The sequence below is a fragment of the Lycorma delicatula genome, chromosome 3 (assembly GCF_047948215.1).
Source record: "Lycorma delicatula isolate Av1 chromosome 3, ASM4794821v1, whole genome shotgun sequence".
NCBI lineage: Eukaryota > Metazoa > Arthropoda > Insecta > Hemiptera > Fulgoridae > Lycorma > Lycorma delicatula.
Window position 1 is genome coordinate 199,877,087 of NC_134457.1, and position 16,118 is coordinate 199,893,204.

Here is a 16,118-nt window from a genome sequence, read left to right on the forward strand (position 1 = left end):
AAAAAATTAAACATATTTGAAAGTATTTATGTGGATTATAGCACTTTAGAGTTGTGCAAAAAGAAAGGAATAGGAAAAAATAGAGGCCATTGAAATTTGAATAGGAGGATGTTGAAAATTTGATAAGGGGATAATGTTAAAAAATAAGAGGTCTTAAGATAGGTAGGAAAGAGAAGAAATCTTGTAGAGACAAACCAGGTTGGTAGACCTTAGAAGTTTAGTTAATTTGGTAAGAGCAAGATGTGTAGAAGATAAAATATTGTTGCAGAAGACAAAAGGCTGGGTTTTAAAGTAGATGAAAATGTCACGATTTAGCAAATATCTTCTTCAGCTGTAGTGGATTAGGATCCAAATGCTGTTCTGGCATCATATAATCTTCCACCAATCTTTTTCTGGACCAACTCTCATCTCATCTACCTTCTGGACAATAGTTCAATGTTTTTAAGGAGAGCCTATTCTCTTCCATCCTGTTATATGCTCTAACCATTTTTATTTATATTTTCTCAGTATCTGTCTTCCATTTACATGGAACTCAGTGCTATCTCTATTGAGAAAATAATCTAAATGGGTTACACCCTTGATTGCTTTAAAAAAAAATGTTATTTCCACTGTTTCTATTCACGGTTCAGTCTTGACCCATGGCTCACTTCCATATAACAACTGCACATGCCATAATGTTATATAGATGTACTTGGCATCTACTTTTCATTTAAAAAAAAATACTGCCTAATCATTCTGCATATGTCTTTATACTTAACTTCTTTTCTACATCAGGCTTCTCAGATGTCAGGGGCTCCTCAGACAGCGGTCGGTGTCTATTCATTCAGGGCAAAAAGGTGCCAGAAAAATGCTGTTGAGAATTGTTTAATGCAATAAAAGATGTAAATTTTAATAAGAATATTCCATTAGCAGTTGTTGCTGTTTGGTATACTACTTCACAACTCAGTGCACCTTCTCCAGATTATACTGGGGAATTTATTCATTATGCCAGGAGTGTAATGAAATTTCCATGGTAAGATCTAGAACAAGATGTAAACTTTCCACAAGCTGTACAACCTGAATACTCAGGAAAAATTCTCTATCTCTTTATTTGGAATGGTTTAATGGCGAGGAATTGTTTAATTTCTTTTTTTATATGAAAACTGGAGTTATAGATCCTTACATCTTTAGGTTTGGATTATTTAATGAGTAAAGAGATTTGGATAATTGAACGTGAATACTACTAAATGTATGCTACAGGATTATATTTTATATGGCAAACAAAAATTTTGACTCTAAAATCACTAAATTTTTAAATAAGGAGATAAAGAGGAAGCAGAGTTAAAATCAATTCAAGGAATGAGATTAAGGATTATGAAAGATTAATTAAACATGAAAAAAGCTGCATTGATAGTCTGAAGGACAAAAATTATTGTTGGAAGCAAAGAAAGCAAATTTCTTTATTGAGCAAGAAGCCATATATAGAGAGGGTACCATGCATGTTTATAATGAAGTAAAGAAATGTTTTGAATTCTATTCACTGAAGCAGTTGCTGGTTGATTGGATTGTAAATAAATATTTAAATTTATTACACCTCAACAAGAAAAAGACATATTGAAGAAATTTCTTGTCAAATTTACAGGCTTTAGTTTCTAAAGGCTAATCTTTTGTTTACTGTAAAATGAATTATTTGAAGTTAAATATTAATGTTTCTGCTCATTATGTAGCAAATATGTTGAGGGTAAAAGATTAGTGCAGAACAGAAAGAAATGGAGAATAACATCAAACCCATCATAGTTTAGTGAATTAGTGCCATCATAGCCATTTTGCTATATTATTTTTGCTGTGTCATTTTATGCTTGTTTCCGTCGCCTGGCATACATAAACTAGACATCCGTTTAGACAGTGATGATAAAATCCTCTGTGTGGCAACTTTCTGTTAGCACATCCGTCATCAGTGCAGTTTACAGTTTGCAAAATTAATAGTGAAATATATCATATTTGTTTGCCTTATTAAGTTTTACCTGATAATATTATGTTATTAAGTATTGTCAGAGGTTATTACAGTGATGGGGGCTACCTGTCAGAGATTATTACAGTGATGGGGGGGGGGGGAGCTGCTAGATGGGCTTGAATGTACTTAAAAATTGTGGTTGTTTGTGTTGTAGTGAACAAATTTGCTTTTTTGTGCCTTTTAATTAAACTACCACATAAAAGAAAACCCAATTGCAAAATGGGACAGTCAAACTGCTAGAGATTAAAACTGTATTAATATTCTAGTCTCTGCAGCAAGCTTTATTGAAAAATTAGTTTCCACAGAAAGTACATAATGTAATATGTAATCAACAGTTGGATTTAAAAAGAATAGTTTGTAGAAAAATATATATACAGCCAGGTTTGAACCAGATTCCCTGAAAAATAAACAGTTATTTTTTTTTAAATTTTAACCCTGAAAAATGAACATAGTTATGAAAGTAATTTTTTTTAAATTTCTTCCCTTTCTAGATTTTAACCTTCAGGGTTAGATTCATACTTTGGTCAAGGCACAAATTGATTTCTCAACCACTTAAATGATATACATGTATCTGGATATTTGCTGTTTTATGTGAAAAATGACTTTTATAATTTTAAACCAGCCAGAACTAAAAGAAATTTCTTTAAATTATCTCTACTGCTTACAATATACCAATTTTCATGATTTAGGCAAAAAAACTGCAGCTATTATTTTTTTTTTATATATATTACATACACATGCTACAAAATATTTAAAATTAGAGATTTGAATTTAAATTAGAAACTAAATTTTTAAACATTGTTCTCAAAAATTTGAAAACAATTTTTTTTAATTTTTAGGTTTTTTTGTCACTTACTGATGCATGAGATAACATGTGCAATGGTTTACTTGGAACCAAATGCGTTTCTTACAAATCTTCTTTTTTCCCTGTTTAACCTCTGGGAATTACTGTTCAGGAATTACTTCAAAGGATGAATGATGTATGAGTGAGTGTAAATGAAATGTAGTCTTGTACAGTCTGAGTTCGACCATTCCTGAGATGTGTGGTTAACTGAAACCCAACCACCAAAGAAAACACCAGTATCCACAATCTAGTATTCAAATCCGTATAAAAATAACTGACGTTACTAGGACTTGATTACTGAACTCTTGACTTCCAAATCAGCTGATTTGCGAAGACGTGTTCACCACCACTAGACCAACCCAGTGGGTTGTTTCTTACAAATCTGTTGAAATAGAAATTGAATCGTTGAGTTATAGAAAAGCTACTGAGGATCTGAGTTACTTTTCTTTAAAAGGTTATTTATTTATTTTTTGTTCAGTATTGAAGGTTTTAATTGAATTCTACTGCAGTCAAATCCAAACTATTTTCATACCGATTTCAATTCAAAGTAAACAAATGTAAACTGCAGATTAGTTAGAAGAACTTAAATTAATTTTATAAAGTTGTTTACAAAATTTGACTTCAGAGAATATTTTTGCAATTACATTTGTGCTAAAAATATTAAACATTGTAATTTAAAACATGTTGAATAATTGTAACTCAGAATAGTGGCAGTTAACATTATTTTAGCTGTATTTTCTATACAGCTAACTTGTAAGCATGTTCATTCCCTCATTATAGCTAAAACATCTAACTATACACTAATAAAATATTATCAGGTAAACTTTAACAAAAAAAAAAAAAAAGAGTTAGGCTTGTTTCTATAATGTAATTACACTATTAATTTTACAAACTGTAACCTGCACCAACAAAACATGCTATAATGGTTAGCTGCCAGGCAGTGGACTTCATGAATGTCCTTAGGTCACAATGAAACTAAACGTACAATTTTCTTGTGAAATGTGTGTGAATAAAATGTTTATGTTTTCGACTATCAATTGATAATTCAAAAAGTAATATTACACTATTTGCATATTAAAACTGGTAAATTGTTGTATAGAGATTAAAAGCTGTAAATATGGGATATACTGTTAAGATTATTTGTCATTTTGTTTATTATTTATTTTTATTGTCAACTGAAAAATATTAGATAAACTTTTCTTACAACTAATTGTATACTTTTTATTTATTTAGTTTTCTATTCCTAATGTGTATGTTGCAATTTGTTCAACTAGTGAACAGTAACACGGCCTAATGAGGTGAGAATAATATTACCTGTGGCTTGTGAATGAGGTGTAGTATTGTACAGACCCAGGACAACCATTCTGAGATGTGTGTTAAATTGAACCCCGTCTACCAAAGTTTGTCGGCATGCATTGTCCAGTAATCAAATCGTTAGAAACGTAACTTTTACCTTTACTAGATTTTGAACCTTTTAATTAAAAAATAAGTTTTTAAACAGCTGATTTTTAATGATTTTACTGTAAGACCAACCTGATGGGTTGGTTATATTCTTTTTAATGTGCTTGTTGTATTTACTTTAATTTTTATTTTTGATTTATGTATCTATTGAGCTGAAATTTTCAGATGAATTACTTGTAAAAGAAAATGGTGATAATGAAGAGGAAGAAGAAGCAACTAAACCTGCTGATACCACCAACAATGGTTAGTGTGATGAATCAAATAATTTTATTATCTTTTAATGCTTGTCATTGTTATTGAAAATTTATTAAGTTTTCCTTTCCCAAATTGCTGTAGATTTCTTAATGCTTTGATATCAAAATTAATTACACATTTATTGTCTTTCGTTTAAAACAAAAATATTTTATTTCTAAGATTTTTATGAAATAATTGTGTAAATAAGTTACTACTCTTTATATTACTTTACATTTTATATAAAATATTTGTAATTTATTTTTATTTTATCTTAATTTACATGACTTTTTTTGTAGAGGAAGAGGCCATGTCTGTGGATGATGGAGAATGTGAAGATAGAGAAAAGAAAGAAGTCGAAACAGATGTAAAAGATGTATCTGTATCCGAAGAAGAGGGTGAGGTCGGTACATTAGCATCATCATCTCCTATCCTGCCTGACCGCCATCGCCTTTCTTCCTCTACTCCTACAAGAAATCCAACCAGTGGAGATTATAATAACCATATTTCTCTTTCTTTCTGTCTTCCATCAGTAAACAATGATGACCTAACAAATGATGTTTATGGTTACTTGTACAATCTTGTAATTTCTTGTTGAATCCTTATATTTTCTGTTTATTGTAGCTGTAAAGTTCTGATTAATTTTGTATATAGCTGATGTTATTGCAATTATTAGCAAATTTATATAAATTATTAAGTTAATTAATGCAATAGTTTTTTTTTATTCTTAGCTACTTAATGGTTTTATTTTAATAATAAATTGAGATGTTATATTTTTATTTTGATAGTTAGAATTTTAATTAATTAAAATTAATTTTAATTTGGATCAATCCGTAATTTTACATTATTAATGAGCTATAAAAACTTCTTTTTGAACTCTTCTGGAATTAGGTTCAGAGTCTAATCATGGTAGTTAATAGTACGATTATACTAGCCAGCTTATTGATTTATTGTATATTCTTATTTTTGCTTGCTTACAATATTGACATCCTTATTTTTTTTCCTTATGTATCTTCTTGTGAATGAAGTATATACAAGTTTATTGATTAATTAATATTAATACCACCATGTAGGGTGACCTGTCAGAATTATCGTCATCATAATATTAATTCCTGAGGCAAGTCTCATAACTTCCAATCTACCTCTCTTCCCTTCTATACATTTCCCATTTGTTTTTAGATTGACCTATAATTTTTACTCTTTTCCACCATCTTTTTTTGTACCTTATAATGATTCTTATAGGACTGTTAATTTTCTCATGTTGTCCCAATTAATTTTAATTTCTTCTTTTGAATTGTTTTCATCAGCTTCTGTTCTCGTTAACTCTCCTTATGTTTTTTTTCACAATCCGTTTAACCATCTCCAATCTTCTTCATGTCCACCCTTTAATGACTAGCCTTTACTTTTCTTGACTCCATGTTTCAGATCTGTATAGATATATACTTTATAAGATGTTTTGAAAAACTGTTTAACTCTTAGTACATTATTCATTTTATTAATTTTTCCTTTTTTTGTACAGATATTATTGTTATTATTATTACACACTTATTGTCTCCTGCCTTAATATTTACTTATTTTAGCTTATTACTTTAGTTTTTCTAGCATTAATTTTCATTTCATATTTTGCTATATTGTCTTCTAATTTTGAAATTGTTGGGTATCATGTCCTTCCTTTCCTAAAAAAAATATATCACCAACAAACATGCAATCTATTTTCCTTCCTCTTACACCTATTCCTTCATCTTCTAGAATATTTTTTATTTTATTTTTAACATGCATATTTAACAAGGTTGATGATAAGGCAGCAGTCTTACCTATTCATCTTCATAGGTCAAACCACTTAGTTTGAACATAATCCTTTTCATTGTTGTTTTCAGCTTTAGTTATAGTTCTCAATCTGTTATCTGTTCTTTTTTTTTTTAGTTTTAAGATTTTTATATCTAATAAATTATTTATTAGAAATTATTATATATACATTATTTGAACTCTTTTGCTTTCACATCAGTAAATTTTTGTTCTAACTTATCAAGATAAAGATTTTGTGGTTAAAATTAAATAATGAAGTAGTTTTAGTTGTCATTTGTTGTTTTAGATGTTAAATTTATAAATAATAAGAATATAAACAAACTATTTTTAAATAATATGTAATTATTTTACATTTTAATTTTTATAGAAAAAGGTTGAGGAATCTGAGAATAAAATTAAACCAAGGGCATTACATCGCACAGCTTCTATATTCCTGCGTAATTTAGCACCTTCAATAACAAAACAAGAGGTTGAAGCGGTATGTTTTAAACATCATTTTATTAACTTTAAGAACATACTTATATTAAATTTGAAACCTGTCTTACACATTGTAACTGAATTGTGTGCTTTTGTTTTTATACAGTAGTAACTAATTAACATAATTAAAAATAGTCTTGTGTAATTTAAAATCCTTAATATTTAAAATGAACTTGCATATCACAATGATTCCATGTTGCTTAATGTGTCAACATCTCTCTTCCTTCTATATTAGCTGCTTATCTATTCATGTACATTCGTTTATTCAGTGATTAACAAGTGTACAAATATATAAATTTTTTTTAAACTTTAAATTTATTTTTCTTAAATTAAGTAATACTTATTTTAAACAATATTCAATACAGTTTGCATTGAAGTAATTGGATAATTATAAAGAAGTATTTCTAAGTTTTTCTGTTTTATTGCTGGTTTTTGTAATTATTATAACTACCCAGTTTTTAATACATACTTTAGCTTCTTCAAGGGCAGTATCAATAAAAAAAGCTTTGAAACTTCTTTCCAACATATTTGTGCGTTTAATAGAATATTGTTAAAATCTTAGAATATTCACTGCGACTATAAATTAACTGTACTTGAAACTTGAGTTTGTTGTCAAGTTTAATTAAATCTTTTTGTGCAGTTTAGTATAAACTATCAAATGAGATTATAAAGTTTTTGGTGATTGGTTTTTTAATTGTACACAGTCTTTCATAGAGTTTATGCAATTTAAAAGTTGTCCTGTGTTTGTTGATAAAGATCCTTATTCTTCAGGGTAACCATTGACATCAAGTAATTATGCTCATGTAAGAAAATGCAATTAATTATGTGTTTTATTCAAGATAGACTATGACAGATGCTGAATTTTACCTGGTACATGCTTTGATAGGAAACATAGGAATTCATCATACCAAAGTTTTTCCCATAGTTGATGAGCAGAAGCAGAAAATAATCATGTTTTTCTGACAACCCAATACATGACTGATCTATCTGCAACTGTTCAGTCATAAAGATTGGGGTAAAATGTGCATAAATAAATAGTAATTATCAAGCCTTATTTTACATTGTCATTCTTGAGCCTGAAGTGTAGACATCACAATGGATTGGTAAATCTTTCATAGGCCACAAAAATTCTGTTAGTTCAGGTTGAATGTCATGTTAATAGTTTTTTCACGGATCAGGAACACTCTATATTAAACCTGTCAATAAATACAGTACTACCTGGCAGGGATGTGTTGTACCTGTGAAAGAAGGTTTGTATTTGAGGAAAACTTAGTTTCTCAAACATTACAATATCCTAGTTACATTGCTCACTGTTGATTTATGATTGTTTCCATAAAACTAATTTACCTATGCTTTGTAACAATCTCAGTATTCTGCTGATCTTGCCTCTGCATATTTTCTCTTGTTGAAATCCTCACAGAAAGAAATATTTGTGCTCATAGATAAAAGAAACATCACAATTATGTAAAAAAGATATATCCAGCAATGAGAAAGAGGTTACTTTGAGGATAAACAGGTTCAGTATTTAAACAAGATAATCTAAGAGAACAAAAATTATATGCTGAGACGGTCATCTTGATTGATTGAATTCTATATTATTTTTATCTCCTACTATTGGTTTTAATAACATAAATATCTTCTTTTTTTAGATGTGTAAACGATATCCAGGTTTTATGAGAGTAGCAATTGCAGATCCTCAGCCAGAACGAAGATGGTTTAGAAGAGGTTGGGTTACATTTCAGAGAGATGTTAATATAAAAGAGATTTGCTGGAATTTAAATAATATTAGGGTAAGTACAGTAATACTGTTTAAAATGTCTTCTTTAAAAAATCTCGTTCCAAGTTTCTATTTAATAATAATTCCAATTGCTAATTATCCATTTTTTCAAGAAAACTCGTAGTACATTTAATTTGCAATATTTGAATAGTTTTAAAATATAATCACAGTATTAATTTAATTTAAATGTGTAGAAAATTAGTTTTGTAGGATGGAAACATTTTACATTGGTTAAAGTATGGTATTAAAGTATGAAATTGCATCTAATTGTAGAATGTGTATAGAAATAAATACTTTAGCTTAAATGTGTTATTTTTATGAACCACTTGATACAAAAAATTGGGCTGTTATAATGAAATTGGCTGAAAAAAGGTAATATAACAACAGCCACTTAAAAAAAATTGTTTTGGTTCTGTTAAGAAGTTTTTGCTCCGATGCAATACACGTTTTCATAATTTCGGTTAACTGATTTGTGAAGGAAAGAAGAGCTTATTAAAAATTCTGGGAACTTTGGTCAAGTTAAAAAATTGAAATCATTTTGCAGTAAAACAGTTGAAGCTGAATACAAGTGCATTAAGCATATGAAAAGTTTCTACTCTTTTTTTAACAACTGTCAAAAATTCACAGCAGGTTTAATAGAAATTCTTCCTTCTTTACAAATTGGTTAATTAAAATTTTATTTTTTTATGTTAAATAAAATAATAATTTTTATTACTAGTTTCATTAAAAAAATCTTTTGTTTATAGGGACATTGCTGCCAAAACAGAATGTTAAATACTCTAATATATATATATATATATATATATATATATATAATTGCTGTCAGATTATAAAAGTTCAAAGTAGAAAATTTCTTGCCTCTATTATATGCACTGAAAAGATTAGTTTATAAAATTAATTTTTTAATCTGTATATAATTTTAGTTTACTTAACATTAGATAAATCATGTTAATAAAAAACATGAATGGTCTTTTACTGTGTACTTAGTTTGATAAACCTGAACAGAAATTGTAAATAAATATTTATATAAATCTTATTTTGTTCTTTTTTATGATTTTTGGTATGATCTCTACATAATGTGTTATATTTTTTATTTTCAGTTAAGGGATTGTGAATTAGGTGCTATTGTGAACAGAGATTTAAGCCGGCGGATACGTACAGTTACAGGTCTGACTGCTAATAAACAAGTTATACAGCATGATATGAAACTTAGTGCAAGGATTATTCAGAATCTAGATGCAAAATCTGGTCTTTGGCAAGAAAATCAACAGCAACAAGAACAAGTAATTCACACATAGCTTTATAACATGTATATATGAAAATATAATAAATTATATTTCTTCATTTTTTTTTAATACTGATATTTTAAAGGAGGATATGAATTTTATATCCATGATTTACTATTTTTTTTAAGGTAGTGAACCTTTATAAATCAACTACAGAACACCACCTTATTTTATGGTAAAAGTTGTAAACAGTATTGCTTTGTGTGAAGGAAAAATTTTATGTTATTCCACTTTATAACAGTGTTCAGAAGGTATCACCTAACAGATTAAAGAGAAAAGAATACTTGCCACTGATAAATATAAGTTTAAGATTTGTTTTCTGTTATTTGACTTTTCTGGTATTACATTTCTTAATTCTTTTCAGTATATCGCATTAAACATTTTCAGTAGTTTGTTTTTCATGTATGCATTTCCTGTCTCCCTCTTGCATATGATTGTAGTTCCTTTTATTAAATACTCTTGCTGCTATTAATATATGTAACCTCACACTCCTGTACTGAAATGTTTTTAGCATTACTAGTTTGGGTGATCGTGTAACCACACATATGTAGTAACTTTCAAAAGGTGAGATGTACTGTCAAGTTACTTTGATAAAAACCCATGCTTGTACTGGGATTTGGTTGCATCAGGCGTATACTTTTTCTTATATATTTCATAGTAGCTGTTCTCATTGTATACTTTTTATTGTTGAAGGTTTTTTAAATACCATTATCAGTCTTTTTTAAAATAAAAATTGATAATGGTATTTACAATGAAAGACCAACAATAAAAAAATCCCTTTCAGCATGCCGGAAGGTGGAAGTAGATTTCACCGGTGCTAAGGAGGGGATAAAAAAGATTTTCACCTTAAAGTTAAGAAAAACTTCAAATTTATTCAATACAACAATGGTTGCATGTGAAACAAAGTTTCAATGGTTGTGATCAAAAAACTTTACTTACATAAGTTTTAGGCCCTTATCCAAAGAAAAATAGGAACTTTAAATGAATTTGATATTTTATAAGAAAGTTATAGCGATAATTTGTTTTTTTCGAAAAAGCCTCTCCATATCACCACCCCCATGGTCTGAAGATTGGCCGTTAACGAACTGAACTGAGATTTTGGGATGAGTTATTTAAGGAACAATTTAAAAGTGATTGGTGCAAAATTACGGCAGTTATCGTGTCCACAAGTTAGTGAAATATATATATATATAACTTTTGAGGTAATTGTGGTTTTGGGGTCTGGGGGGTGTGAAACGCAAAGATGTTAGAATTTTCCAGAAGTTGAATCATGGTACCCATTACAATTTGTAGCTTTCTTATGAAATTTATCTGAAAGTATACAATCCTAATTGTCACAAAAATATTTAATTGTAGTCGGGGTGCTCTGAATATTTGTAGTCGGGGTTATCATATATTAAAAAGCCCCCTGAATGCATTTAAAGATTTTCATTGAAGGTGAAAATTTTCTTATTGATGTAAGACAGACTTTGTGAGAATTTAATCATTAGACAACCTTAAATTGCCTTTTAAACAAATTAAAAACTGAAAGTTGATTTGTTACCAATTATTGTATTTAATTAAATACTGCATAACAATGTTCAGTCCTTTATTTCTATACCTTATTTTCTTTTCTTTTTTTTTCTTTTTATTTTTTTTTTTTTAGCAGTCTTTAATTTTTATAATAGTTTTTATTATTATTATTATTATTTGATAATATTATCCACATTAATGAAATTCACCTAAGCAGTAAAAAAAGTGTTTTAAGAAAGCTATCGTTCCTAAATATATATATATATTTTTTAATTTAAATCTATCTTTGTGTATGCATTTGCATGTGCACTTGTATGTGTGCTACATGATTAAAAATTGCACGGCAATACTTTGGGAGGCAATTTGGAACATTAATATAAGCAAAAACATTTCTACAAACTTATAAATGCTTTATTTTGAATTAAAGCTGGCAAAATATTTCGTCCTTATATCTGCTCAAAGTGTAAAATCAAGCCATAATCAAATACCTAGGACCTAAATTAAGAGACAAATTTGGTGGTTTCTTATAATTTTTCTATACTGAAAAACTGAATGAAACAAGTCCCAAATAGTTCCTGAAAAAATTGTTGCAAAGCATAAAAAAATTTGGAGTTGTGAAGCTACCTTTTTATGTTTGCTGTAAATTGCCAATAAACAAACAAAAATTAACAAAACTACATTTTTAGAGAATTAATTTTAAGGAGATTTATGAAAATTAGGTTAATAGAAAACAATTACAAGTTTCAGAAATTCAGCTTTAATTAAAAACAAGAAAGACAGATGTGACAAAAAGACAGAAAGACAAAATGTGGCAGAAAATTGTTAGAATTTTAGAGGAAAAATCTTTAAAAAACAAAAATTAAATCAGCTGGTTTATGTATTCACTTTTGATTTTTATTAACGCTTGTTTTCTGTAAATATTTTGTCGTGATTGTATTTCACGTGTTATTCTATTTGCACTATTAGTTGTCACTATGGAGTGGACAGGAAGTCCCTTTACACTAGTTAAGAAATTATTAGGTTAGGTGCAGTTTACCTTCTTCTATGAATCTAATACATCTGTTTGGGTTCCACCATGTTCAAAACACAGCTGTATGCACTCCATGACCAGTTTTTCATCTGTAACAACATATCAGGGGTGATCATTTCAAATGACCAAACAGCATCTTTGAGCTGCTTGTTGTTGACATATCTGCTTTATGAAACTCCAGAGTGTATTGTCAGTTGTGGTTAGATCAGGGCTTCTCATCTGACTCATGTCCAATCCATGTCTGATAAACGCATCAAGAACACTTCCTATTTTACAAAAGCTTTCTTCTCATATGTCAGTAATGTTTTGCCGTGATTGTGACAATTTTCCAAGACGCACAAAGACGTCATTCGTAGTTCTTCAATGTTTTACCAGTGTATTGATGTTCGTAGATCTACACACAAACTAACAAATGCTCTTGTGTTCTCCATCATTGCGCAGTTGACTATGACTACAGTGATTTTACCATGAATGAACGCACCAGATAATCCCCACCACGGCTTGTCCTCTCCACCTTTTCCAGCAGCAGTGAGAGATCAGTGTTGAGAATTGGCAGCAATAAAACCTGATTTTGCTGGATTTATTGCAATGTAAAAGGATTTCCTGCCTTCCCTGTAGTATGTTAGGTAACATTACTATGTTTGTACGCTATGCATACATCATTAGCACTATGTGTATTTCATTTCAACGGTATGATATTTAAATTTTTCCTTACTGTTATATTATGATAGCAACTAAAAATCAAACATTCTTTATTTCATTAATGATAATATTAGTAATATGATACATTTTTGTCAGCTATTGACATGACAATAAAAATTTTATGGCATAAAAATTTGCAGTCTGATTGACTTGAGCTTTGAATTTATTTTGATTTAAATGATGACTTGACTGTATTAGCTTACTTGTCATATATTTATTTATTCATTTGTTCTATACTTATCCTACATTATGTTCTTTTATTTGATTTTCTTAACTAACCTATTTTCTTCTAGTAAAAAATTCTTATCTTTTTCTTCTAAATAACTTGTCCCTGATAAATTAAAAAAACAAAGTTTCTTTTTTCTCCATTCAGAGTTTTGGTTTGGTATCACAAAATCCAGTATTACACAACATAACTGACTACTTAATTGAGGAAGCGTCTGCAGAAGAAGAGGAATTATTAGGACAAGCAGCTGAAACTGAAGATACTGATGAAAAAGATCAAACTCTTTTAAAGGTACTACTTACATTTTTTCTTTAATATTATCACAAAATACATTTTCGTGGTTGTGTTGTTAGGTGTGCAAAAGTGGTGATAATTGTACATTTGTACATCTAAGTGATGTTCTACATTGCTGGCCATTGATGTAGAACATAAATAGTGAAGGTTATTCTAAAAAGAAGAAATCTATATTGGATTTGTTGGATTATTTATAAAATTAGAAAATGTAAAATCCTGAAGGTTCATTTAGAAATGTTTCTTTTTTTTATGTTCAATTATGTATGTCCTTTACTCTAGAGATTTTACATACAAAAATATTGTCTGTTCTTTGCAGTTTGTATCACTAGATTTATTTCTTCCATACAGCAATCTGTTTAATAAAGTTAATTATAAATAGTTGAAAGAGTGTAAAAAAAAACCTATTCAAACATAATGGTTTGATTACATTTGACAAGACAGTGTTTCTACCTCAAGGAATTAAAAATTTTCAAATTATGTTAGAACTGTTGTTATCATTATTAAAGGAAAGTTAAAATATTTATTGGGTATGTAATTTTCCATGAATTCTGTTTGGCTTTTTTACCTGTGATTGTTGTTGTATAATCATAGTTAATGATGTTAAAGAATTACAATGAAGCAGTAAATGTCGAAGAAGTAAATAATTGTTTAAACTAATCCTTTCCAACCAAGTGAAACATGAATGGCCATTCAACTAGACCATACCGAGATGGGAGGTACTTAAAAGTTTTTAAAGAATTATTCTAAGTACTACAAAACAAATCATTACAAATGGTTATATGTGCTTAATACCTCTTGATAACTGAAAATAATCCTGCTCAAATTGTTCAAACATTTAATATAAGAGTACTATAAAAAGAAAAGATTTAGAGGTGTTTGCAGCTAAAAGGTTTATGCGTAGTACAGTTGCAGATTTAAAGTCATGAACTATTGTGAATACATTTTAGCGTGGCTTTTATATTTTGTTTATATTGGTTAATTGATTTAAAAAAATTGTTAGTATGAGAAGTTTGTAAGATATATTCTAACAACCAAAAGGAAACGATTTTTTTCTTTAAAAAATACAATAAACCCAGTGAAGATTTCTCAAACTTATTATTTTGAGTGGATTTGTTTATTGTTCAGCTTAAATGACAGCTGTTCTGTTATAATGCAGGACAAGCTGAAATTGAGTGAATAGATTAATTGGATTTGATGCTGGTTTGTTCAGTGTTCGTTTATAGTTGCTATAAATAAATAATAAAGTTAATGAAGTTGCATTAAATTACTGTATAAAAGCCATGCACAATGATTTCATTTGTTATAAAATGGTATAATCTCAAATTATTAAATAAACAAAAGAGTACATAATTAAATTTGATTTGGTAATAATTTTTTTGCTCCTAGTATTAGTTTCACCAAACTTCTATTGGTGAAATAATTAATTTCTGAAATTCTTTTTTTAAGGCATTATGGCTAAAACTGCTGTTAAAAATTACTGTCTTAAATCCAAAGAAAAATAAGTCTTCGAATGTAACTGTAAGAGTGTAAATTAGTTTAGTTCACTGTATTTTCACTATGGTAAAATATTTTTTTATGATCTATAATTTTTTTTTAATTGTGTTTATATGTTTGTGTATGTTTTAGGTATTAGACAGATTATTATTGTATCTTCGTATTGTACATTCAGTTGACTATTACAATCATTGTGAGTATCCTAATGAGGATGAAATGCCAAATCGATGTGGTATAATGCATGCGAGAGCTACAACCCCTACATCAAAGGTAATTAATTGAAAACTAGTAATATAATCGGATATAATTTATTGTGCTGATGTATTGGTTTAGTATTGCTTATATCGATTATCTTTTTTGTAGGTCTCAAGTCAAGAGATTACAGAATATTGTCGTAGCTTTCAGCAAAAGATGGCATGCTTGGTGAGTACTGATCCTCCCATTGAAGGTGATGAACTGAGTGCACTAGGTGCTAAAGAGCCCGATGCTGAAGTTGAGAAATTTATTGCTGCCAATACTCAGGAATTAGCAAAGGACAAATGGCTTTGTCCATTATCTGGGAAAAAATTTAAAGGTCCTGAATTTGTTCGCAAACACATTTTTAATAAACATGCTGAGAAAGTAGAAGAAGTTAAAAAAGAGGTATGTCTCTTGTTTTTGTAAATGCTACCATTTAATAATTGCTATTAAATTTAATTTCTGTAAGTTTGATTTAGGTAATGATGTTATCTTAGACTTGACCTGTTAGACTGTGTAGACTTGATCTGTTATCTAACGTAGACAAATTTTTTATTTGTTGTTTAGTTTTACTATTCTCATTTCACCTTACTTAGCTATAATACATAAAGCTAGTACATATACTTCATTATTTCAATAATATGTGTTTTTTCTTCATTGTTAATGAATTCACTAAACCAATGAATTTTGAATTTGGTGCATTGCACTTTTCTCCTCATTGAAAATTATATCCTTATTCTTTTCTTTT

The 16,118-nt window shown here is 28.8% G+C and overlaps 1 protein-coding gene across 6 annotated transcripts in view; it reads left to right on the forward strand.

Annotated features, from left to right (window-relative positions):
* Ars2 (arsenic resistance protein 2) overlaps window positions 1-16,118 on the forward strand; it is a 92,963-nt gene that overhangs the window by 52,118 nt on the left and 24,727 nt on the right. For all 6 annotated transcript variants that reach the window (XR_012755822.1, XM_075361362.1, XM_075361363.1 and 3 more), the window contains 8 exons: window positions 4,464-4,541; window positions 4,829-4,932; window positions 6,703-6,813; window positions 8,462-8,602; window positions 9,690-9,872; window positions 13,493-13,636; window positions 15,266-15,403; window positions 15,497-15,775. Coding sequence is in view for 5 of the 6 variants with exons in the window: in XM_075361362.1 (XP_075217477.1) it covers window positions 4,464-4,541; window positions 4,829-4,932; window positions 6,703-6,813; window positions 8,462-8,602; window positions 9,690-9,872; window positions 13,493-13,636; window positions 15,266-15,403; window positions 15,497-15,775 (1,178 nt within the window). In the remaining variant the exon portion in view is untranslated. The remainder of the gene's footprint in view (window positions 1-4,463; window positions 4,542-4,828; window positions 4,933-6,702; window positions 6,814-8,461; window positions 8,603-9,689; window positions 9,873-13,492; window positions 13,637-15,265; window positions 15,404-15,496; window positions 15,776-16,118) is intronic.